This window comes from Tachysurus fulvidraco, chromosome 9, assembly GCF_022655615.1.
Source record: "Tachysurus fulvidraco isolate hzauxx_2018 chromosome 9, HZAU_PFXX_2.0, whole genome shotgun sequence".
In the NCBI taxonomy this organism is placed as follows: Eukaryota; Metazoa; Chordata; class Actinopteri; order Siluriformes; family Bagridae; genus Tachysurus; species Tachysurus fulvidraco.
The window spans coordinates 10,824,858-10,849,368 of NC_062526.1; the positions used below are offsets into that span (position 1 = coordinate 10,824,858).

A 24,511-nucleotide genomic window follows, 5' to 3' on the forward strand; every position below is an offset into this window, starting at 1 on the left:
TCTGTATTTCATGCTATGTTAATATTCGGTTAATATTGACAGGCATCACAATTAACTCACCTGTTATCTCTTTCTAGTGTAAGAAAGAAATGAGTACATTAACTTCTTTGTAATATTCATAAAATAATAATATATTATATATAGATATATATTTATAGACTTACAAATGATTATTTTTGACAGGATGTCTTACACTTCCTAAATAAAAACTAATTGTGATTGCTAAATTGAAGAACTGTGTCTCATTACTGCCTTGTTATTTTCATCCCTTATTCATTACCTAGAAGGTGTTGACTGTTAACAGGTGCAGGTGAAGAAGGATATCATGTTCACCTACACATTCTCACATTGTAGTGTGGATCTGCATTGTACAGCTTTGTGTTGCCTCAATATAAAAAAACTACACACTACAGAAATCAGATTACACTGCACTCTCAGTCAGTCTTGCTCAACCTGTTTCAGGCTCTTTGTCTATTGATAATAGAACTTCTTCCTTTTTCCTTTCTGCCTTATTATAATTAAGTACAAACTTACAAAAATTAACACCACATTGAATAAATGTTAGCTGTTTTATACTAATTTAAAGCTCTTTGTAGCAATACTCTGTTACGAAAGAGGAGGTGGCCTTATAAATTCTCTTTCCCAACAATCTAAAATCTCCTGACTAGCAAACATGGGAGCTCATGCCCTCTGACCAAAGGACATGAAAAGGATATGAGTTGAATTTTATCAGCCTGGCTGCTATTGCTATTATGAGCTTTGTTCAAAAAAATAAAATAAAAAAAAATAAAAATTAATGAACTGAATAACTACAAGAATAATATTAAATCATGTCAGATCCTGATGGTCATGCACTTCAATGAATGAGGATTGTCAAAAACAAACAAAACAAAACAAAAACAAAAAACAAAAAACTAAAGAACCAAATTCAGTCCAAAAAATAGCTTTGTTAATGAGCTGATAATATAACAAGAATAAAATAAAATGACAATATTTCAAGCTTAAAGTGAATTTTAAAAAAATCCAGAAATAGGCTTAATAGTCTTATATTGCTTAAAAACACTTTTATGATAAATATTATTTACATTTACCTATATTCAAGCTTAAATAATATTTTACGCTGTGTTTTACCAAAAGAGTGCTTAAATGAAGTTTTTTAGTTAATTTTTTTATAGCATTCTTGTAGTCTGGCTGATTTGCAAGTTATATGTACTAAACCATTGCTCAAGGGAATACTCATGAATATAGAGAAGCGACCATCTCACCATCTTTAGGGTCACACACAGCTGGAAAGAAATGCTCCAATTGCATAGATCTTCTTCTGTTAAGATAAAAACAAAAAATCTGTGTTAACCAACATGCTAACATGACAAGATGTTGAAATTTATTATGACTAATGAGAAGCAGGATCGATATTACAGCAAGATAATAAGCACAAGAACACAAATAAGACTAGAATATTAATGTGTGTGAAAACAGATCAAGCCAACAACCCAAGATCCATGAGAATAGAATAGATTGGATAATTGTGTGTTAACATTTTTCATTAGATATTTTATTTTTTTTCCCAGTTGATTTTAGCTAATGCCCATATACTGACTTACAATATGTCACAAAGACAGACACCTTGTCATAGGATACAGATGCAGGAAAGAAACAAAAAGACAGAACAAAGGAGAAACTAGACTTAGTGATCAATCTTAGAGATGTCAGGCAAGAAAGAGAATCAGGACAAGCACCAGTCATTCAGGCTTTGAACAAGATTCAGCTGCTCTAGGCTGAAAATCGAGAACAGAAAAAATCCAGAAACCGGACTAACAAGAGAAACTAGCAGGATTAGTAAGGCCATAAACAATCTGAATATGTACTCTGCAAGGTGCTAACTGCAACAGGGGCTTTTAGATGGTTATAAACCAAACTTGTATAATTAAACCCTTATCCAGAACGAGTTACATTTTATCTCCTTTTATACAGTACATGCTCGATAAGAAATGAAAATGGAATGTGGCCTTGTTGAGATGATAATTCAAAGGGATACATCTTCAGTAACCAGGGAGGGTGCATGAACACACACACACACACACACACACACACACACACACACACACACACACACACACACACACACACACACACACACACACACACACACACACACACACACACACACACCTGGGGTATAAAAGGCAGAGCTAAATCAATTAGAATTAGAATAAAATAAAATTATTTCTTTACTTTTTTGCTTTTACCACCATCTCTGTGTCTGAGTGTATTTTATACATCTAGCACAAAACTGCCCCCACACATTTTAACATGTTTATTCAAAAGCATTATAGGTAATAAGTATTTCAACATATCATGGTTCTTTCCAGCTCCTTAAAGACAATATTTGCGGGTAAATGGTTAACTGCTGATCTCTAGTGGCCATAATTTCAAATAACAGCTGGTTGTTGTGGTAAACAGTGTATTCAGAGGTCACCATTCAATACAGAGCTGAGCTGTCACTGCCACTGTCTAAGCTGCCACTGCTGGGCCCCCAACGGTACCGCAACATGGCTGACTCCATGCTCTGACCCCAACCTCCAAAGCTGAAACATGCGAAGAAAAGAATTCCACTGTGCTCTAATGCAATGTGTAGCATTAATAAAGTTTCCTTCATATATTTATTTATTTTTATTGAATTATGATCAAGCCCTTAAGCACCTAAGTGCCTAATTTACCTCTTCCAGTGTCTACAGCATTACACCATGGTGACTGACCATGGTGATATACAGTGTATATATATATATATATATATATATATATATATATATATATATATATATATATATATATATATATATAAAATAAACTAACAAATAGGAGTTTGTCATTTATATATATATATATATATATATATATATATATATATATATATATATATATATATATATATATATATATATATATATATATATATCAAACTAACAAATAGGAGTTTGTCATTATATATATATATATATATATATATATATATATATATATATATATATATATATATATATATATATATATATATATATGACAAACTCCTTTTTGTTAGTTTATTTTGTACAAAAATGCATTGTCTCTGCCACTTGCAATAATGTTGGAAAGTATAGCAAATAACATTCTATAGTTACATCCCAGGGTCAATTTGACAAAAGTTGCGTAAAACATTTATAATGGTTGTTCTGTGTACTGTATAGCTTGTTCACCTGACTGCAGTTTAACAATTATTATATTATTTAAAGGCAGGAGGTGAGGTACAGACTGCACACACCTTATCCTCACACATTATACAGTACAATAAGTAACTTTGGAACAGTCGTGAAAGTGTAGGAATAAAAAAAAAACACATTTTATATTGTATTAGCATGTGTTTTTTTGTCAGGAAAAGCAACAAGGTGATTTGAGGAAGCAAGACAGTTACAATCCAAGACCACATGCTTATACAATAAAACACTTACAGAATACTACAGAATTTACAGAATGTGTTCTGACTGCATCAAAACTCTTAGCTGAAATTTTAATTACATGTTATTATATGTTATTATTTCCAGATTATTTAACGTGTGAGTATTAAATAATAACTGTATTGAAATGGTATTATATTGTACACACGTGAGTCTGAAATCTGCATGATTGTTCATTGTGCGCTGGATATAGAAAACCTGGAAGCCAACAGCTACCTTGTGGTCTTTAATACTGTACTGTATCATGACTTGACTATGATTGTAAACATAACTGTTTTCACCTTCATAATCAAACCAAACCACATGAATTATACGATCAGCCTGGAAAATGATGCTGTATCTGCAATATTTAAACAGCGATAACCCTTTGAGAGTACGATTATGTGTGTGTTCTTGAACTTGAGTGAATATGTCTTTGTAGCTTGCAAAATTCTTCAGCTTCTCATTTATACAAGAAATGATGTTGTATAACTAAACAGTACAAAGACTCTTTATGTTCTTTGGAGTTGATTGCATACAGCAAAATACTATGCACATCATTCAAATATGTATCTGCTACTTAGTTATAATCTTTATCCACACAAACAACAGTTAAAGTTAATGTTTAATTATCTCTGCATGTGTGATATACCCAAACTTTATCTTGTGCAATAAACTATCATGAATGATGTCATAAAATGTGTCATTTGACTAAACAATATTTTGTTCACATTAAGGTGTTCTCTTTGTCTTGTACATGCGTTACTTGCTACACCTGGATTATGGCTAACAGCATGAAATGGCTGTGGGAATACAGAAAGTATGTGATCATCTTCATGACCCCTTTTCTGATCCTGCCTTTACCTCTTACTATCAATACTTCGGTAAGCAGTAAAAAAAACACTTAAGTATGCTGTATGCTGTATTTTGTAATATTTTAAAAGACATACCCAATTTTAAGTCAAAGTATGGGATTATTGATTGGTAAATATCTTTGTACAGTATTAATGCATTGTGTTATTTATTATATGAAGTATTTTGTTTTTGTTGTTTTATATGTGTTCTGATCAATACATGTTATTAGCTTGCTTCGGTGAGATACAAGCAAGTTATCTTTGGGTTACTTTCATTAAAACAAGCATAAATGTCATGTGGTTTGAGGTCCAGTTAAAGGCAGACAGCGCACTTCTATTTAGCCTAGGAAGTCACTTATGAAGTGATTGCTCTATCTGAGCATCTTCAACAGACACCAATACTTAACATGACATAATGACATACTGGCTATCATGCATACATATATCAAAATGTTTCATGTTGTTTAATGTGCCTTGAACAATGCTAAAAATGTCCCAATTCTTAATTTAATTTTCAGTGATATGAATGCATAACCTATCTATTCAATTCAATAGATTTTATTTTAACAATGGACAATGTCTCAAAAAACCTTTATTGTTTAATGTGCCTTGAACAATGCTAAAAATGTCCCAATTCTTAATTTAATTTTCAGTGATATGAATGCATAACCTATCTATTCAATTCAATAGATTTTATTTTAACAATGGACAATGTCTCAAAAAACCTTTACAGAGCATAACTAACAGAGTAATACAAAGATTTATATTCTACAAAAGTTCTTGAATAATAGACTTATATTTAAATGTGTTTGTATTTATCCCCAATGAACAAGCCTGAGGTAACCGAGGCGAGATAGATTGATTAGATTGAATAGGAAGAAACCTTGAGAGGAACCTTGAAGACTCAAAAGGGAACCTCGTCCTTATTTGGGTGACACTGGAGGGGGTCATTCTTAATTGTTATAAATGAATACATGAATAATGTCCTTTTTATAGTCATATACTGTCTGACAACTGTGTATTGAATTTGCAGTCAATAACTAGGTCAATCATAATTGCTCTGTGATAATATTTGCTGATCATTTTGAAACATCATGTCTATCGGAACAATTATACAGTATCACTCCTCTTATCAGCCCATGTGGTTCGATTGTCTACTATTGTCAGGTGGTTTGTTTGAACTTTCCCTTCTGCTCTCCTTCTTATCACTGCATTGTTAGTTGAACCTTTCACACAATTAAACAACTAATTGTGTGAACCTTTCACACAATTAGTTGTTTAATAGAGCTCTTTTAATCTGCACAATAATCAAACCTTCATCCTTTACCACACTGAGAGAAAGATGAAAATTCTTGTTCAGTATAATGTGATGTACACGTTCCATTCATTCATCTATATAAATAACTTAATTCAAATAGATTTTCATATGAAAACATTTCTCTGTATTTATGTAGTTTATGCTAATTTGGTTAGGCAATAATAAACAGAATGCCTTGATGCTCATGATAAAAGGAGGTGGTGGGACAGTTAACCAGCTATGTGTGCCAGTTACCCAGTGTGCAAATAAAATAACCATATCATTGTCTTGTAGCGTAAAAAGTGATAACACCACCAGGTTTTGCTGAACTTTGCAGTTTATAAAGGAATGAGCACCTGCACATGTGGTATAACAATAGATCATGTATTTGCTTTATGCCCACCTTTAGGGCCGACTCTAAATAGAATTTTTGTTATTCCATAATTACAACTCTCAAACAACCTTAAAAAAGACTTCTTCAGGACAGTCTATAGATCATTTGTAGTGTATTATACTTCATCTATATTAGTATAGTGTACTGTATCTACTGTATATGGTACTATTTAAGTAAAGTGTTGTGACTCACCTATACACTCTTTTGTTTCTAAAACTAGCTTTTACATACAGTATATATTGTCTTTATATATTATTATCTGCTCATGATATATAGCAACAAAATGTAAATACTGATGTCTTTGTGGGCCTTTGTTTTATGAAAACCTCACTAACCTTTCTCACCTCCTCACTAGGAGGATGTGTTAAATCCAAAGTGTATAAATCGTATGAATGGAAGCAATGTAATTTAAAAAATAAATAAATAAATTGAGGCTCATTTAAAAATTCCATCCCATTAATGCCCTTGTGTGTATATGAATATGTGGTTTTATTGCAGGAGGCTAAGTGTGGCTTTGTACTCATCCTGATGGCTGTGTACTGGTGTACAGAATGTGTGCCACTGGCGGTAACTGCTCTTCTCCCTGTTTTCTTATTCCCTATGTTGCGCATCATGACGGCAAAACAGGTGGGAGACCATTAAGCCTGGAGTTTCATTTTAAGTCTGTCGCATTTGGAGATTTTTGAAAGGACTCAGTGTGTGTGCTTATTCTGCAGGTCTGTACCCAGTACTTCAGTGACAGCACCATGCTGGGAGTCGGTGGATTAATGGTGGCCATATCTGTAGAACACTGGAATCTCCACAAACGTCTCGCCATTGCCGTGCTTATGGTAGTTGGGATGAGGCCAGCACTGTAAGGAACTTTACCGTGTGATCTCTCATCTTTGTTATATAAGAAATAATGACTGATCTGTGACTACTGATTCTCTACTTCTTTTCTATGTCTGTGAGGTTGATGCTGGGGTTCATGATCATCACAGCCTTCATCTCTATGTGGATTACTAACATAGCCTCTACAGCTATAATGTTACCCATCGTTCATGCCATGTTGGACAACCTCATAAAGACAGAGGCAGAGGAGGAAGAAACGAAGCTACAGCAGTGTGGGGCCAAAAACACTTTACAAGTGCACAAGAGCAAGGATGGATTTGGCAACATACGTATGTAGACATGACTACAAATACACAGAAATGGTCTCAGATTAAACAATTTCACTTTATCCAAGTTTCATTAATTGTCAACCGAGAGCTAATAAATGGTTTTGTAATAGTGTTATTTAACATGATAAAGATGGTTCAGCAATTGTAAAGCTAGCTTACTCTCATCTTTTATTTTATTTTCTGTGCATTCTACTTCTTCTTCTCTGCTCATTTGCTTGGTTGTTTATTTTGTGTTACATTCAGTCTATTTTTCTTTTCAGTTATTATACCTACTGGCAGTCATCGAGTATATTTACCACAAAGCAACTACTTTGCAAAAGCAATTTTATTGATGTAAAGAGAATTTAGCCCAAGTCACTGATGCATTCAGGAGTTCTAATTATACAAGTTCAATAGGATCTAGAGATAATTCTTCATTGTCTAAGAAACTAAGAAATAATCAGAAACACCTCATCTTCCTGTAGCGGTGGAGCCAAGTCCTGAGGAACTGTTACAAGCTGAGCAGAGGAGGCTAAAGCGTGAGCAGAAGTATCTGAGTTTCAAAAAAGGAATGAGTTTGAGTGTTTGCTATGCTGCCAGCATTGGAGGCACAGCCACCCTCACCGGCTCTATCCCCAATCTCATCCTCAAAGCCCAGATTGACAAGTAACAGACATAATACTGTATAATAGATATAATCTTTCAAACCATTAATTATGGATGCATCAATCCTTTTTTTAGACCAACAATGAATACAGGTACATGGTTTTGATACATGGTCTATACTGATACAGACACTGGTACCAATACTAAAATGAGTTAAGACAGAAACATATTTTTACTAGTATTGTAGGAGAATGCTGAAGTTTGCAGTCTGCTTTGATCAGTAATCGTGTATATCCAGATTGCTGTCATTTCATGTCATCTGTTCATTGGCACACAATGTCTGCTAGACTTACCTTGTATAGTATTGTGTATTATTCGGTTCAATTTAAATTTAGTTGTATAGTGCTTTTAACATTGCACTGTATTGATGCATCCCTAATCCGAACTTATTGTATTAGATAGTATGTGGCAGCATGGCAGCAAAATCACCTGATAGGATACTATGTGTATATAAATTCAGGATATTTCCAGAGAACGGAGATGTGATCAACTATACCTCCTGGTTTGGTTTTTTCTTCCCCAATATGGTGCTGATGCTAATCCTCTGTTGGCTATTGCTGCAGTTCATGTACTTTGGCTTCAGGTAATTAACAAAGTCAGATATTACTGTATGTGCATAACTCTACTTATTATGCCACATCATTGTTGGCATCGATTTTAATAAATACTAAATGAAATAAAGAATTTTGGGGGAATGTGAATTAATGTAAATTAAAATTTAGCAGATCAACAACAGCCATGGATGTTAATAAAGTAAAATATTCTTTGTATTTTTTGTAGGTTTTTTTTGGACTGAAAATACTACTATAACATGCAAACTCTTGCATACATCTATGTCAATGTCATAATATAAAGTATTTATTGATTCTTTAACATATAGGCAAATAGTATTAATGTTTCAGTTTTAGCTACAAAATCAAATGTTTTTTTTCTGTCTACTCAGGGTGAAAAACACATTCGGTTGTGGAATGACCAGAAGAAGCCATGAAGAGGTGTATCGGGTGATGAGGCATGAGCTCGGAATGCTCGGAAGCATGAGATTTGCAGAGTACTGTGTGCTCATTCTTTTCATACTGCTGGTTCTGTTGTGGTTCACGAGGGAGCCTGGTTTCATACCTGGTTGGGCCTCGCTTCTCTGCAATCAGGAAAAAAAGTGTGTTCTCGCCTCTTATCATATCATAAAGTTCAAGGGATAACTGTTTTATAAAATCATAAATGATTCCTTTTTTATTTGGCTGCAGACAATATTATTCCCAGGTCCATGTAGACTTAACAGTTCAATAAGTAAGGCATAACAGATCATTTAGTTAAAACTTTTAAAATGTGAGAATAGGTTAAGATTTAAACATACTGTAAATAAAATGTATTTTATTGTCCTGTATATATTGTATTAGGCATCTTTTCAGCTTCTACATGTTCAGCTGTTGGAACTAACCAGTCCTTTGTTGTTGTTTTTCAGGTTTGTGACAGATAGCACAGTTTCCATTTTAATAACCTTTATGTTTTTCATAATACCCTCCAAATTTCCAAGATGTTGGCATGCTGGTTCTTTAGACATAAGTGGTATGTTTATATTTTTGAACATCTTACATCATTTTTGTTGATTCTGTCTTAACGTTGAGTTGCACAGATGTTAGCGACACCTTCCTCATAGCTTGGGATCTCACAGCTCCTGAGGTTAAGTTACAGTCTGTGTGGAGTTTCTGTGTATGTACTCTGCTTGCCTGCATGGGTTTTCTCAGGGTACTCTGGTTTTCATACCAGTAAATGGATTGTCTCTTCTGGATAACCCCTATGTGTGATTATTAGTAAACGGTGCCCTGTGATGGACCTGACATGATACAACATAGAATGTAATACTCAGTATAAAGAAATAAATAGAATGCAAATAATTAAATTTTTAGACAAGAACAATGTTATAAACTTTGAGATCATTCAATATAGTTTGATTTAAAATGCGGAGGCAATAGTATCTAACTCGTCTTATCTTTTCTGTTGGTAAATTGAAACTAGAGACCAGGAAGAAACCCACACAGATCTGGAGGGAACATGCACAACTTATGAAACTACAACCAGATCTCAGGATTTGTGCTGAGGTTAAGGTTATGGTTATGGTTAGGGTTAGGGTTAGGTCATTAACATGCATTAACTGCTGCTCCATTTTCCCACTCTTCAAAATGTTCATCTTCATGACTTATAAAATAGCCAATTCATGTAGAGTTCATATACATTGTAGACAAACAAATAGATAATTTTAAAAAAAGGAAGCCTCAATTTGATTTTATATTGCAACCCTTTCACTATAAGGTAGAAGTGAAGTGAAGATTCCTGACACCCTGCTCAACTATGATGCAGTGGAAAAGCTGATGCCCTGGAACATCCTGCTGCTGTTGGGTGGGGCTATGGCACTTGCTAAAGGCAGTGAGGTACACACTCTCCACTGAAAGATTCTGATTGTATAATCAAAACTGTTACACAGATGATCATCTCAGTATTTAATTGAGTTTACTAACAGTTCATGTATAGAGCATATCCTTCTGCAAGGACCATATATCAGCACAAAGTATGAATATTTCATTAAATGGAATCAGCTACAGACCAGTAAAAAATGAATGTAAAAACTGTAGCCAATATTTGTATATAAAGATTCACTTTAGTGGACCATGCTTGTTTGTCTAGGTCTCCAACCTTTCCTTTTGGCTTGGGCAAAGTCTCCTACCTCTGGGAAACATCCCTCCTGTAGCGCTCTCCTTTGTGCTCTGCCTTATAGTGACCATGCTCACTGAAGTCTGCAACAATGCTGTAATCAGCACTGTTTTCCTGCCTATTCTAGCCTCCATGGTAAGACTAAACACATACATGCAAGTATTTAAACACATGAGAAAAAGTCCAAAATAAAGAATATGAAAGAATGAATGAATGAATGAATAGTTTTATGTAGAATTGATGTCCTTTCCTCTTTCATTACCAGGCAAATGCTCTTAAGATACATCCACTGTCCCTCATGCTGCCCACCACCATCAGCTCCTCATTTGCCTTTATGTTCCCAGTGGCCACACCACCAAACGCCATTACATTTAACTACGCCAATCTCAAAATCATGGACATGGTGAGGACTCAACTCCTTGAATTTGTTGGGGTGTTTTTTGTTTAGGCTTTTCCAAATGTAACAAGAATATGTGGCTGTAACTGCATTATAGGTAAAACCTGGACTAGTTCTGAACCTGCTGGGGGTAGTCTGCATTAACTTCGCTACCCAAACCTGGGGATCTGCAATGTTCCGTTTGAACGAATTCCCTGCATGGGCTAATATCAGTACCAGGACAGAGCTGAACTGAACACTTCTTCCTGCTTCTACCAGCCTAGCCGTGTGCACAGGAGAAGAAAGAAGTAGAACAACATAGGAAGGACAAATGATCAAAGCTGTGAACTACAACCGGGATGGATTCCAAAGGTGGAAAAAGCACAATTCTCCAGGATTAATAAGTCGAAGCGACATACCACACCAGCATATTACCACCACTGGCCTGTACCATTTACACACAGAAGAATAGCTCTGGAGACCATTCGAGACCATGCTAGATTTCTTTAGCTGATTTAGCTGCACTGCAAAGATAAATTCGGACGCTTTAGGCAAATTACTGTCAAAATTAAAGTTACTAATGTGAAACATTTTGTTAGTGATTATGGCCTGGAATATACACCTCACTGCAAAAAGTGAGATATCAATATTTATGAAAAAATTCACAAGCATGGTGTCTGATACATAGATACCATAAATCCAAACACTACACCATATAGTTTTACTTTACAAAGTATTTAAAGTACAAGACAAACAGAAATGTATCTACATTTTGCTGCAAAACGCACACACAAACACACACACACACACACACACACACGTATTTGTATTAGTCGAAAATGACATTTAGTGATTCAGAAATAAAAAGAAAAAAGCATTGTTTCTTATTTATTTTAAACACTACTTATCTTTATGTTCAAACCTACAAACTAACTATAGTTCTGTTATAGGTCTTTTACAACATTTAAACTAATTTAGGAAGTCTAAATGATGCCCATTACTGACTTTCTGAGTCAATCAAGCTTTAGAAAATTAGGCTATGATTAATCGACATGCCCAGAAAGCTGAGAGCTTGCATCACTAGCTAATCATTTGAGACTAATCTGTGGCAAAAAAAACAAAACTCCTGCAACATACAGCCAATGTGCAGCATATAAAACAGTGATGCTGGCAACCAAACAGTTAAATTTAGAAATTCCCAGATATATACAGTATACTATGCTTGGAAATGTGTTTATAGGTTAAATATATTTAATAATGAATGGAATATGTTTCCTTTGACTTGACCTGATAATGGTTCTGTTCTCTGTTTATAATCATTATATAGTTGCAGCACTAGTATAATAGTAGTATACTAGTACTAGTAAAGTATAATAAGTATAATCATACTAATTAATTATCAATTCATTGCTATTCTATTCTTCTGTGCCTTAACTGAATGTTTACTATTAAAAAAAGATTGCTTTTGAAAAACTTGTAGCATATAGACCTAAAACCTATTAGTGCTGGCAGTATATTCATCTGTTGAGTGTGCTAACTGCCATTTTGAATTCATGACCTCAGAGATGCTCATGATTGGTTAATGATTGAAGAATTAAAAAAAGAAGCTTTTATTGGTCATAACTATATTGTACCACTATTGTATTTTATTAATATTGTACCACTCACTCAAAGAGCAAGGCTAATTTTCTTATCTTGTACCTCAGATGGATTGTGAGGAGTTGAATTCACAAGTTTACAGCGATTTGTTTTTGTTGCACCACAGTGGAGCACATAGTGCAAAATAGTCTTAATTATGGATTGCATAATTTAAAGCATTTTATAACCAAATCGTATTACAAAACAGACTCAAAACACTTCAAACTCCACTACTAGGCCGTAATTAAACTGAAAGATTTAGTGATTCCGCTCTAATTCATAATTAAAATGTAAGATTCTGTGAATGTGAGGAAAAAAAATCTAGTCTGTCATTCCATTAGAAGACAAAACAGAGCAATAAACTCAGATACAGACAAAATGTTTCCCCCAAACACACACAACATGTGTTGTGTCTGCTCAAATCTTTAATAATTTAAGGGCAGGTTATGTTTCTTAAAAAGTTATTAAAACAGCAATTGTTTCTCTGTCAACAACAGCAGCAGAGAATAATAACTACTGTATATATAAACATATATTTACTTTAAGAAGTGTGGATAACAGACTGTGATAAAATGCTGGTGTTTTCAATTTGGTTTAATTGTAAAGGACATTTTAACGTTTCATATAGATCTAACCATTTTTCAACCTGCTCTAACAAGCTGCAAATTTCTAAATATGGAGAATTTATAATAAAATCTCATCAGGATAACAGGACATGTAAACAAAATAAAAATAGCAAATGTAAATGTATTTAAAAGTTTTTAAATTCATCTGCTTACGTTAGTTAAAACATGCTTCCACTTCACTTAGTGATGATAGAAACTGCCTTCTTTATCCAGGTGTTGCTGCTGAGCAGAGACAGCATGAAACGTGCCACGTCTGATCTTGACACAGTCTGGCCAACAGGGAAACCATTCTCATCAGGGACATAGTAACCTTCATGGGTCTGGAATTCTTTGTCTGTAAAAAGAAAGGAATAATTCCTAAATGTCTCATTGTTAATGTTCAGTTAAATCCTTATCTACCTTTATGTTTTAATATGGATTGCTATGAATTTTGATAGAACTGTGGGAATAAGTCAGCAGATGCATTGTGATGCTCTGTTCTCTGTGCACTGGGATCTGCTGGGAAACTGTGGGTCAGTCCTGGGATTCAGGATAATGCTCTCTACCACAATGCAAAAAAAAAAAAAAAAAATTCAGTAATGGAGGAGCATGACAAAGAGTTCAAGAATTAATCTCCAAATTCCCCAGATCTCATTTCGATTGAGCATCATTGGGAGGTGCTGGATAAACAAGTCTGACCAGGTCTGACAGTGCAACTTAGAGAACTTTTACACTATTCTGTGTTGTGTGTGAAATTCCCGGGAGATCAGCTTTTTTAAATATTTAAAGCAGCCCAATTGGTAAAACATCTATTCCACAGTTAAAGTCACAGTGATAACACTTTTCTGCCTACTGATGTTAGAAGAACTTTACCTGAAGCTATTGGACTGTATCTGCATGATATTATGCATTGTGCAGCTGCCAAATAATTGTCTGATTAGATAACTGCATTATGGTCCAGTGGTACAAATAAATTGGACAGTGTAATTATTTACAAATTGTGTATCCAAATGAACATGTCAGAGAAAACTGAGAATGAAGTGACCTAAAACGTCCACGTCTAAATATACTCCAGCAAGAGGTTGCATATAATAATTAATGGTTGTCTATTTTGGTAGTGTCCAGTGTGGGCTGAACCTGACTCTGGCAGCTCTATCCATGATCTATACTTTCAAACAAATGACGCTGTCAATTATGTGAACCTGTAAAAAGTTACAATGTTTAATGAACAGGAAGCCGTACAGTTTTGCTAGCCCACCTGTAACTGGAGTATTCTGCAGCCCAGGCGGCCTGACAACGGTCCATTTAAAGTCCTCAGTCTTCTCCAAAAGCCTCTCCATCTCATACATGTTGTTCAAAACACTACGAATTATTGGCAGCAGCATGAAGCGAATGTAGAAAGGACTGTTGCTCCCTGAATTAGCTGCAAAAAAAATCACACAGATTTTTAAAAAAAGTAACATTTTAAAGTGCAGCAATTCTGTTTTAAGTTCAGTTGTAAGAAAAAATGGCATCTGAATTTAAATACAAGTACTGTGTTTGCCTACACGTTACTCATCGTAACACACCACTGCATTAAAATTTTTAATGTACAAACCTTTAGGATATGGTTGCAATCAAAATATTTTCACAGAGATAGAGCACTTACGTTCCGTGTACCATGATGTCATTGCAATGATTCGATTCACTTTGACTTCTCGCATTGCATCGAGGGTTGCCGTCATAGACTCAGTGTAGCCGGTGATACCAGAGAAAAGAGATGGTGCGAATCCAAGACATGACATAACAGCATCCTGTCCTTCAAAGTGTGGCTTCAGACTTTCTGTAGAAAAAATGTTTGCTTCGACCACCTGTGTGATAAAAAATGTTTTTAGTTTGTAAGGAGTTACTACCATAAGTACATGATTCACGCTATTATATATTAAATGTATAAAACTGCGTGAATCATGTACTTATGCCCTGTTTTCATAATCATTTAATGTCAAATTTATTATACTAAATAAACACCCAATACTTGACTATATGAAGCCTTACATATTCATATACAGCTATATTAAATTTGCATGATCACTATGGGTGTAATGTTTTTATTTCCGTGGCAATAATACAAATTACATTTAATAACACGATGATAAGAATAATGTAGAATTTATAAATGATGCATAAATTCTCATAAACATTTTAATTGTATACAGATTTTCTGACAGGTTTTCACTTGCATTGACCTTTCAAATTATATATAGTTAATTATAATATATAATTATAAATTATAATAATTATAAATTATAATATATAATTATATATATATAAATTTTATATACAGTATAGTCTTAAAAATATAATCCCACAACCACCATGTTCTCTTTAGCTAAGAAATTAATATCCACATGATAGATTGTCTCCAAAAGTTCTTGATGATTTTAAAATAGTATGATTTATTTAAACGCTGTAAAAGCTGTATTAAGTTGTAATTAATTATAGTGATTACAAAGAAGAATAGAATTTCAGAAATATATCATAAAAATCTGATTGCTTTTTTATTTCATTTCTGTTTACATTCTTCCATGCAGGAAATCAAGCAAACTCAGTTTAGTGTAAACAGAGCCAACAGCCTGGGTCAACAGGAGCAGAGTACAAATGTTTAGACTGCTCTTTTAAGGTTGAATTGGGCATTTAATGAAATTATATATGTCCTGATGTACCTTAAGGTTCTCATGGTTTATTGTCAGTTTAGAAGGATTCCTCACGATAGCTGTGATCCTGTGTCCCTGCTGGAGAGCCTGGTTTACCAGATTCTGCCCGGTCTGTCCTGTAGCTCCAAGCACTGCAATCTTCATCTTGCTTTCACTTTCACTTGTACTCCTGCAAAACTTGTACTTTATTAAGATTTTAGTGACCAAACAATTCATTTCAAAGTCCACCACAGGAACACCATTTTAGTGTAATGAGCTTACGTCATGCTTACCTGCACTGATAAATTGAATAGTCTCTTATAGAAAACAAAATGTAGAAGTGCTGTCTATTAGTGTTTAGTCTATTAGTGTAAAGAACACGGATTTCTGGTGTGTATCCTCTCCGTGTAACCAGTGCAAAAGCTTTCAAACACCAAATATGGTTTGCATGGTAAACAAACACACACACACACACACACTTCCGTTGACGCCCAACTTGATATGTAAGGTTGTGTTTATTCTCCAGGAGGCGCCATTTCCTCCCTGAGTTTTGTACAAAGACACAATAAAAGATTAGCACTGATTGAATACTGTGATGTGGTTCTTCTAAAATATTGCCTATGGGTCGTTTATTATTATTATTATTATTATTATTATTATTATTATTATTATTATTATTATTATTAGAATAGTTTATAAAAATAACACTTTTAAGTCACTAAGTTAGGAGATATTTTTCATACAGGAAAAAAAATATTGAATACCCTTTCATAATCATAACATCTCATTTTTCATATCTTAGCTGTGGTTGTACAGTTTACAACTTCTATGCACCATATCCAAGGAGTTTCAAACTATAAGATGCCTATAAATACACTGTATATATGACCTTAACACGAAACTGCTGCTAAAATGCGGAAGCATAAAATTGTATTTGTTGTCTTTGTGTGCTGTACTGTTAGAATTTCCTTTCATTGATATTAAGGTCTAACCTATATCTACTCCATCAAGGTAATGATCCTGATGCTGATCACAAAATGAGATCCATGAAGATACATGAGGTGTGGGAATGTTGGATTGTCCTACACTGAACCCCAATAAACACATTTAGGATGTTGATTGCACGCCAAGCCTGAAAACAACTATGTTCCCTAAATATTGGAAATTATTATAACAGCAAAAGTAAACTGAATCTGAACTGGGTTGTTCACCACACATATAATGGGTGTTATTGTCATGTGTTCAGTGTCAGACTCCACGCCTCTTTTTCCACACAGGATCTCAAAACCCCACCTTCTCTCTGACAGTTGTGTGAACTGGAAAGTTTTGTGAATATGTAGATATTAACGCTAGAATCAGGTTGCACCGAGTAGCACCTAAAACCTCTGCACAGCACGTACTGAAAACAGGAAGCCATTTCGTCTTGTGATCATGCAGTCCTGGGTTTTGTGGCTGCCGTTTGCACTGACAGTTTGTGATGCGAATTTTCCCCCACCGGTGGTGAACATCAGTCTGGACGAGGCTCCGGAGGTGAGATGGTGGCCGCTGAAAAACCTCTATAGTAAAGATTTCTTACAGAAAGCAGCTGCTCAGGTCATCGAGTAAGTGACTTGCATACTCCGCTGTTGTTGTTTTTTTTTTTTTTACCTCTATTAAAAAATGTAGTCTGCAAGTTTTAACCCTTTGAGTTGTTTTTCTGTATCTGTCGATCTGCAGTTTGCAATTAAAAGACACAGAAACACCCGTAAAGCATCCACTTGATAGTCATATCTGGATTAAGTTAGGATCCCTTCAGTAGTATTTTTTATTCTGTTGCATGTGCCTGTATTTTTTTTATTTCTAATTTTGATAAAGAGAGGTGTATAAAGACAGATAAAGAAATAATCTTATTTAAGACAAGCTCATAAGACACTATTTAAGACACTTTTAAAACAATAGTTATCACTCTTTGTCATTGGATAGCTGGTAGTATTGTATATATTGGAACTTAAGAAGAACAAGAAAAAGAAACTTTTAATTGTGCTAACGAGGCTTTATCTATTTACATAGATACAATTAATTTATTGTATTTTCTCTAAAATCAAAAATGTAGTTTTTGGATGATGTAACAGTTATTTGTATCACTGTAAAGCATCACTTCAGAGAAAGGTTTGTTATAATTACCAGTGTTTTACTTGTGGTGTCTTGACTTAAATGAGTGACTAGAAGATTTTAAATAAACCATTTTGTCTTATCTGTGAGGAACTTTTCTTCTTAGTTCTACCGTTCCAGCATGGGTTCACCATGCTATCAAACCTGTGGTGAGAGCTCTGGAGAGGTTTACCCCTCAGCCCTACGCTGGTGAGATCAGGGGCATGGCAGATTTATATGGCTCTGACATCTCCGACATCCTCATGCTCAACTTTGCCTATGAAGTTTCTGCGTATGTAGATCTGTTCTATGTCACATTGTACACAATATTTTTCACATTGATTTGCTCTGTAGTGGTATCACTCAAATATGTCTTCAATGCTACATGGTGGGATACCATGGGGTAGCAGGCTACCTGCTTTAGCCTGGTCTGAGTTTTGGAGGATATGGAACCTATACTCAAATAATGGGCACATAGGAACAGGCCAGTTCATCACAGGCCACATGTGTTTGAACACAGTAGGAGTATTCTTCACCTGATATGTGGATGACATAAGAAACTCCATCTCGACTCAATCAGTGGAATGAATGAATTCATTTATTAGCATATAGTTTAGATTCAAGATTTCATTTGTCACATACATGTTCTAAATGCTGTATAACCTGCATTGAAATGAAAGCCCAGTCTGCTGCTTGTTAGACTGCCCCATAAAAAATTCAAATGTGAAATTAAAACTAAGACTGAATATGAATGATAGGAAATAAATCAATTTGATGTACAGCTATGTTACATGTAGTAACAGGTCAGACAGTGTTGTATAAAGTATTAGAAAGCAATACTTGAGTAAAAGTAAAAGTATCGTACTAGAAAAAGACTTTGGAAGAAGTGAAAGTTATCTTTTTGAATATTACTCAAGTAAAGGTCTTAAAGTATCTGATATTTACTGCACTTAAGTATCAAAAGTAATTTTCGGATATTTAATGTACTTAAGTATTTGAAGTAAAAGTAAAAAGTAAAATTTCACTGATTTTCGGTAGGCATAGGAGCAGGGGCGGTTCTAGGATTTCATATTTAGCGGGTTTAGCCCTCAATGAGAACTTAAAACCAGAAGAGTTTTATATTATATATTATATGACTACATAGTAAGCCAAAAGTTATGGTATTATTAAATGGAAAAAGTGGACACCAAAATTTTATGATGCCAGTCTTGAATCAAATCAGTTCATGTATGTGCGCATTCTCTACAAACAGTGAGTCCAATAAATGCAGTCATTAATAATAATAAAAAAATAATATTCACAAGACAAAGACCAAATCAATAAATGTTATTTTTATTTAGTATTGAATGGATTGTTTGCATTAATATTTTGTTTGTGCTATAAACTCTGGTAATAAGAATAGTGAAATTTCACTGCTGTTGGTTGCCGTATTTGCAGCTTTCAGCCGATTAACGTTATAGATAAATGCCTCCAGCTCTGACTGCGCGTGCACGCTGCACGTGCCTGTGCCTCTTTGTAGAACGTGCGTAGGAGCAGTGATTCGTCAAACCTCCCTTTTTGCAGTCATACACATTTCTTCTGATTTTATTTTGTAGTAACGAGTAACGAAGATGCTTAGTGGAAATATATCGGAGTAAAAGTATACATTTTATCTAGGAAATGTAGTGGAGTAAAAGTGAAAGTTGGCATAAATTTAAATAGCGAAGTAAAGTACAGATACGTGAAATTTCTACTTAAGTACAGTAACGAAGTATTTGTACTCCGTTACATTACAACACTGAGTACAGAATTATGGAAAAGTGATATATCAAATGTGCAGAAGTATTGGAGCCTTTATGGGCTCCTGAGGGCCGGATAGAAGAAGCTCTTAATGCACATAATACAATGGATAATGAGACCACTGCAATGATAATATATAACATATATATACTATAACCACTTTCTTTGACATGATATGTCAAAAGAGGTCAATTTTCATAATAGAGTTTGTCTCATGTTTCCGGAATTATTCTCGTGTTTTTGCTCATCTGTTATAGATTCTGCACTAGTATTGTGGCTCAAGGCACCGAGGGAAAAATCTATCATGGGCGAAACTTGGACTACCCACATGATGTTCTGAAGAATCTTACGATTGATGTTCAGTTCATCAAAAATGGAGAAGTAACATATGACTTTCATATCATATGACTTACATATCAAACTTCCTGTTTTGCATTAAAAAACAGGCAATTAAGTGTCTTAAAAGTTGCCTTGCTTAAATATGTTTTGTATCTTTAACTGCAGTTATTAATTCAGATTCACTATTTCAGATCATATCCTGTATACAGCACCACCTCCATGAGAGATGTGATCAGAATTCTTCACGTACATCAGAGAAAGTTATCCATAGTTAAAGACTGTTAATATATTGCTGTGGCTGTTCTAGGTGGCCTACAGAGGCACAACTTTTGCTGGTTATGTCGGGTTATGGACCGGGCAAAGTAAGAACAAGTTCACTGTGACTGGGAATCAGCGAGGTTAGTGCACTGACTGAAGTCTTTTCAGGTGTGGAAATTTTAACTCCATTCAAATTACAACTTTTCTCCTCGCAGATAAAGGCCACTGGTGGGACAACATCATCTCGGCTGTCCTGTTAAAGAATTCTCCAGTTAGCTGGCTATTAAGAGAGGTAAAATACATTGTTTATAATATGCAGCTATTTTAAAGCCAATCAGATTTGTGTTCTTATTACTTGCATAATCACAAAACTAAATTGACCTGATTTTTCCTGTTTATAATCCATAGTCTGAATCATTTGTAGTTGTGTGTGTATATATTTCAGACTCTTGAGGGTGCCTCAGACTTCCTGAATGCAGTCATACTGTTGTCTAAAACACCAATCATCACTGATGTGTACTACATTGTGGGCGGTGCTAATCCAGGAGAGGGTGTGGTCATCACTAGGGACAGGAATGGCCCTGCAGATATTTGGCCTTTGGATACGCTTAATGGCAAGTAAGCATCAACCGATCTTTTTTTATTCTTTTTACCATTTTTATCTTTTTATCCCCTTGCCTAAAGCCTAAACGAGGCTGCCTGCTTTCCTGGAGTGAAATTTTATATAACCAGCAAAGGTTTTAAAAATCCCCTCATTCAGCAGAAACTCTTCTTTCGAATGATATTATTTAAATAATTTATTTACAGTTTTATAACAAAAAAAATATTCAAATAAAACCATTTGAAACTAAAGTAAAAATACTTTACTTTTTAAAATAATTGACTAAAAAAGAGCCTACAGAAGAGAATAATTAAGTTAAACTAAATAGGTGACTTTGATAAATGTTGCAGATAAGAATTAGTTTGATTTTTTTGTACTCTTTTTTTCTCCCTCTCTAAGAAATACCTTCAGTACACATGCGTCATTGTATCAATGTAGCTGTACAGAATGTACGCAGATAACAGTGGTGGGAAAAAAGAGGAAGAGGAAGCAGACACAAAAGAGCCCCATCCTCTTCTGGGTCACATGACATAGTGAGAAAAATCACTGTAGACAGGTTTGGAAGAGTAAAGTCAAAAGAGTAAAGTCAAGGGTGTAAAGTTAAAAGAGTAAAGTCTGTTGAAAGGATGATTTCAGCCTAACCAATTTTATCCTTGAACTCTTTTTTGTAGCTGGTACAGAGTTCAGACAAACAATGATCACTGGCTGCCCCCACCAAGACGAGACACTAGATTGTGCGTATTTGCCTAATTCTATTAAAATTATTTAAATAATATTCTTCACATTTATTTCTGTCATCCTAATGTATCTACTTATGCTTTCCTTTCTGATTTAGAGAGGTGGCTATGAAAGCACTGAATACTACAGGTGAAAATAACATGAATGTGAGCTCTCTTTATCAGGTAAACAGCTGAATCAGTAGTTGATAATACACATCAATTAAAATATATATATATATATATATATATATGTACATACATATATATACGTATATATATGTATATATACGTATATATATATATTTTTTTCTTCCACATGTCAAATCTAATTTTAATCATGTCTTTGTTTGGAAGTGTTAATATTTGTGCCATTTTGACAGTCACAGTTTGTCCTTTTACACTGTGGAAACTAAATACACTTGGTGGATGCAGCTGGCTGTTTTCGATCTCAGATCAGAGCAGTAGCTTTGCCAGTAGCATTAGCAAATGCTTCCTTTGAGACATGTGAAGCTAGCCAACCATATCTTATCAATATGCTGCTTTTTCTGCATTAAAGGGCAGTGTTGAGGAACATGTTATTTAACATCTGCTGTATACATGAGCTCAAACAATGTGATCAGCTAGTGTTGTTGTGATTGACAGGGGAGGGGAGCAGAGAGCATGGCTAGTTGACATTCAGGTGATCGCTGTGTTGTTGTCAGGATATAAACTAGCAGTTGTCTCTTGACAATTGGTCCTAAGCTGTTCCTTTAGACCAAATTGAGAATTACATTACATACTTTCACCCAAATTAATCTTATTATAAAGCAATCACTTATTTAACTCTAATACATTTTGGATGTTTATAGTATGTTATATCCTTGATGTATGATTTAATTGCAGTTTTGGTCTCTTCCTTTAGGTTTTATCAGTGACTCCAGTGTGCAACAGGTAAGAACTGTGCTAGAATGTGTCAAAACCTTGGTCACATCGCCATTTATTGTTGGGCTGCAGCAAGAGTTTTGTATTTGTGATTTCACTTCCCCTATTAAAGTCGAACAGATTTGCCACAATTCTTGTTTTGACCTTAGAAAAGGAACTAATTTAAAACACAGTAATAAGGAACTAAACCTGTGTTAACCAAGGCTTAACCAGTGAAATACGTCACTGCAATCTTTCACTCTCCATCCAAACTTATTTTAGTCTTATGCAAAATAATCACATTTATTTGTTAGTTCAACTCAATTAAACCTATATTTTGATCTATCTATATTTTTAAATGATGCATTGGTAGTTCACAAAAACTGTAGTAAATCAGACTGTTCTCTACTTTCATTGTTGATATTGTCACAGCATAACAGTCTATACTACAGTGATGAATGCAGCTGCCCCAGAAGAGTACAGAACTGTGGTGAGAGAGGTATAAACACATGACACAAGCACCATACATACCCCATGTATTTAATAAATAATATAGCACAAAACATAACACAAAATAGTTGTGCTGTAGTTTGTTTTACAGAAAATCAGAATGAAAAGCTTGCTAACTTGCTAGTGAATGTATAGCATAGTCGCTATTAGTGGATACTCATGTGCTGTCTTAAATGTCAGAAAATGAAGAAAGACTCCAGTGAGTCAGTGATCATCAGTTCATTAGTTGTTGAGCAAGTATATGAACTGAAAGTAACCACAGTTTCTCCATAAGGTCTTATGACTCACCTACATACTTTTTTGCTTTCAGTAGCTAGTGAGATGATTATTCTTTAAATTACATTTACCCTAGTTTTGATTTAGCAATAATTATTTACCCTTTTTCTCTCAAATTTTCTCTCTGTTTACAGACATGTGGTGAGTCCAGTATGGCAAAGTTCAACGGTCTAAACTAAAACCCTCACCAAACCTACAGTATTTCATAGTACTAACATACAGCATGACATTTTGAATAAGGCAATTTATATAAAAAATGTTTACAATCCTACAGGAATGAACTGTATATAGCAGTGTTGGTGTCCATTGTGCAATAACTTTGTTATTATCTAACATTAAATGTGCACCTAACCAACAAGATCAATACATTTTTAATGTACTAATTTTGTTTTGTCTTGTTTATATAAGCAGTTTCACATGTATTGTAATGTTGGAATGTGTTCATGTAAAAAGTCAGTCAATGAGACTGGTTCAAGCACAATGTATGTTTATAACAATGGTCATGAGCTTTGAGTAGCAATTGAAAGAATGAAAAGCTGTGAGTACGAGTGATGAGAATGAGATTCTTATACAGGTTTAAAGGGCTTACTCGCTGTGATATCGTGAGGAGCTCAACAGACTGGGAAAGCCTTAGTGTCAGAAGCCATTTTATGAGCTTTGGGTTCCGTACAATGATGCCTCCTTGTCAGGGACATCCCACTTGGCTCAGGACCAGCTGGAAAATCTCTCAGTTAACCTGGGAACAGTTTTTTTTTTTTTAATAAATTGCAAAAAGTTGTAAATTTAAACATAACATACTAGTTAGTAGATTGTGAATTAATGTGTGATTGGATCCGGACCCAGCAACCCTAAGAAACATAACCCTGAAAAACAGTGATGACAAATAATTTTTTTTTCAGTTCTATGTCTTGTTGAGAACTAATAAAACAACTGAAATGTATATGTTTTATGTAATTTGTTTTTATGCCTAATTAAGCCTTACAGATTAAGTTTAATCTATTGACCTGTAAATGGATCTATGTTTGGTAGTCACCTTAAATAACCCACAAATTACACTGTGACCTGCATCTATTGCTCTGTAAATAGCAAAAACCACAATGATGTATCAAACATACATCAAACAGTGGTCATGAAAGGGGGAAAAGATACTTTCAGTTTTTTGCAGCAGGAAACTGCATA

At 34.5% G+C, this 24,511-nt stretch overlaps 3 protein-coding genes across 11 annotated transcripts; 2 read left to right on the forward strand and 1 right to left on the reverse strand.

Moving 5' to 3' along the window:
• Window positions 1-1,303: 1,303 nt before the first annotated feature.
• On the reverse strand, window positions 1,304-16,310 carry LOC113637654 (flavin reductase (NADPH)-like). 3 transcript variants are annotated; one of them, XM_047818782.1, is made up of 6 exons: window positions 16,114-16,310; window positions 15,851-16,010; window positions 14,797-14,998; window positions 14,407-14,571; window positions 13,323-13,503; window positions 1,304-1,321 (listed from the first exon to the last, which is right to left on the reverse strand). In XM_047818782.1, exons 2-5 carry the CDS (start codon window positions 15,983-15,985, stop codon window positions 13,346-13,348), a joined length of 660 nt encoding a protein of 219 aa, XP_047674738.1. In that variant the 5' UTR covers window positions 15,986-16,010; window positions 16,114-16,310; the 3' UTR covers window positions 1,304-1,321; window positions 13,323-13,345. The 3 variants fall into 3 exon arrangements, with proteins under 3 accessions (XP_047674738.1, XP_047674737.1, XP_026994217.1); XM_047818781.1 differs by lacking the exon at window positions 1,304-1,321 and adding an exon at window positions 8,660-8,958; XM_027138416.2 differs by lacking the exon at window positions 1,304-1,321 and having other exon boundaries at window positions 12,923-13,503; window positions 16,114-16,309.
• Window positions 4,201-11,161, forward strand: LOC113637651 (solute carrier family 13 member 2-like). The gene is made up of 12 exons (XM_027138407.2): window positions 4,201-4,357; window positions 6,517-6,645; window positions 6,735-6,871; window positions 6,970-7,178; window positions 7,643-7,823; window positions 8,284-8,406; window positions 8,767-8,976; window positions 9,283-9,386; window positions 10,131-10,249; window positions 10,503-10,664; window positions 10,795-10,932; window positions 11,024-11,161. Exons 1-12 carry the CDS (start codon window positions 4,256-4,258, stop codon window positions 11,159-11,161), a joined length of 1,752 nt encoding a protein of 583 aa, XP_026994208.2. The 5' UTR covers window positions 4,201-4,255.
• A 797-nt stretch (window positions 16,311-17,107) lies between the features above and the next one.
• LOC113637652 (N-acylethanolamine-hydrolyzing acid amidase) lies at window positions 17,108-24,272 on the forward strand. Of its 7 annotated transcripts, none has more exons than XM_027138410.2 (11): window positions 17,112-17,421; window positions 18,078-18,242; window positions 19,987-20,110; window positions 20,376-20,466; window positions 20,542-20,618; window positions 20,751-20,944; window positions 21,599-21,661; window positions 21,763-21,829; window positions 22,548-22,576; window positions 22,979-23,045; window positions 23,467-24,272. In XM_027138410.2, exons 1-11 carry the CDS (start codon window positions 17,252-17,254, stop codon window positions 23,509-23,511), a joined length of 1,092 nt encoding a protein of 363 aa, XP_026994211.1. In that variant the 5' UTR covers window positions 17,112-17,251; the 3' UTR covers window positions 23,512-24,272. The 7 variants fall into 7 exon arrangements, 3 of the variants coding, with proteins under 3 accessions (XP_047674800.1, XP_026994211.1, XP_026994212.1); XM_027138411.2 differs by having other exon boundaries at window positions 17,113-17,421; window positions 20,772-20,944; XR_003439414.2 differs by lacking the exon at window positions 23,467-24,272 and having other exon boundaries at window positions 17,110-17,421; window positions 20,751-20,940; window positions 22,979-23,025.
• Window positions 24,273-24,511: the final 239 nt, after the last annotated feature.

Excerpts from the sequence above, each read along its gene's own strand:
- LOC113637654 (XM_047818782.1), bottom strand. The coding sequence starts at position 15,985 with ATGAAGATTGCAGTGCTTGGAGCTACAGGACAGACCGGGCAGAATCTG. Across the intron at positions 14,999-15,850 it reads TAAACCATGAGAACCTTAAG|GTGGTCGAAGCAAACATTTT; the intron begins GTACATCAGGAC and ends TTTATCACACAG. Across the intron at positions 13,504-14,406 it reads GCAGAATACTCCAGTTACAG|ACAAAGAATTCCAGACCCAT; the intron begins GTGGGCTAGCAA and ends TTCTTTTTACAG.
- LOC113637652 (XM_027138410.2), top strand. The coding sequence starts at position 17,252 with ATGCAGTCCTGGGTTTTGTGGCTGCCGTTTGCACTGACAGTTTGTGAT. Across the intron at positions 20,619-20,750 it reads TTAGCTGGCTATTAAGAGAG|TTGTGTGTGTATATATTTCA; the intron begins GTAAAATACATT and ends AATCATTTGTAG. Across the intron at positions 23,046-23,466 it reads ACAGAACTGTGGTGAGAGAG|ACATGTGGTGAGTCCAGTAT; the intron begins GTATAAACACAT and ends CTCTGTTTACAG.
- LOC113637651 (XM_027138407.2), top strand. The coding sequence starts at position 4,256 with ATGGCTAACAGCATGAAATGGCTGTGGGAATACAGAAAGTATGTGATC. Across the intron at positions 6,646-6,734 it reads GCATCATGACGGCAAAACAG|GTCTGTACCCAGTACTTCAG; the intron begins GTGGGAGACCAT and ends CTTATTCTGCAG. Across the intron at positions 7,179-7,642 it reads GGATGGATTTGGCAACATAC|CGGTGGAGCCAAGTCCTGAG; the intron begins GTATGTAGACAT and ends ATCTTCCTGTAG.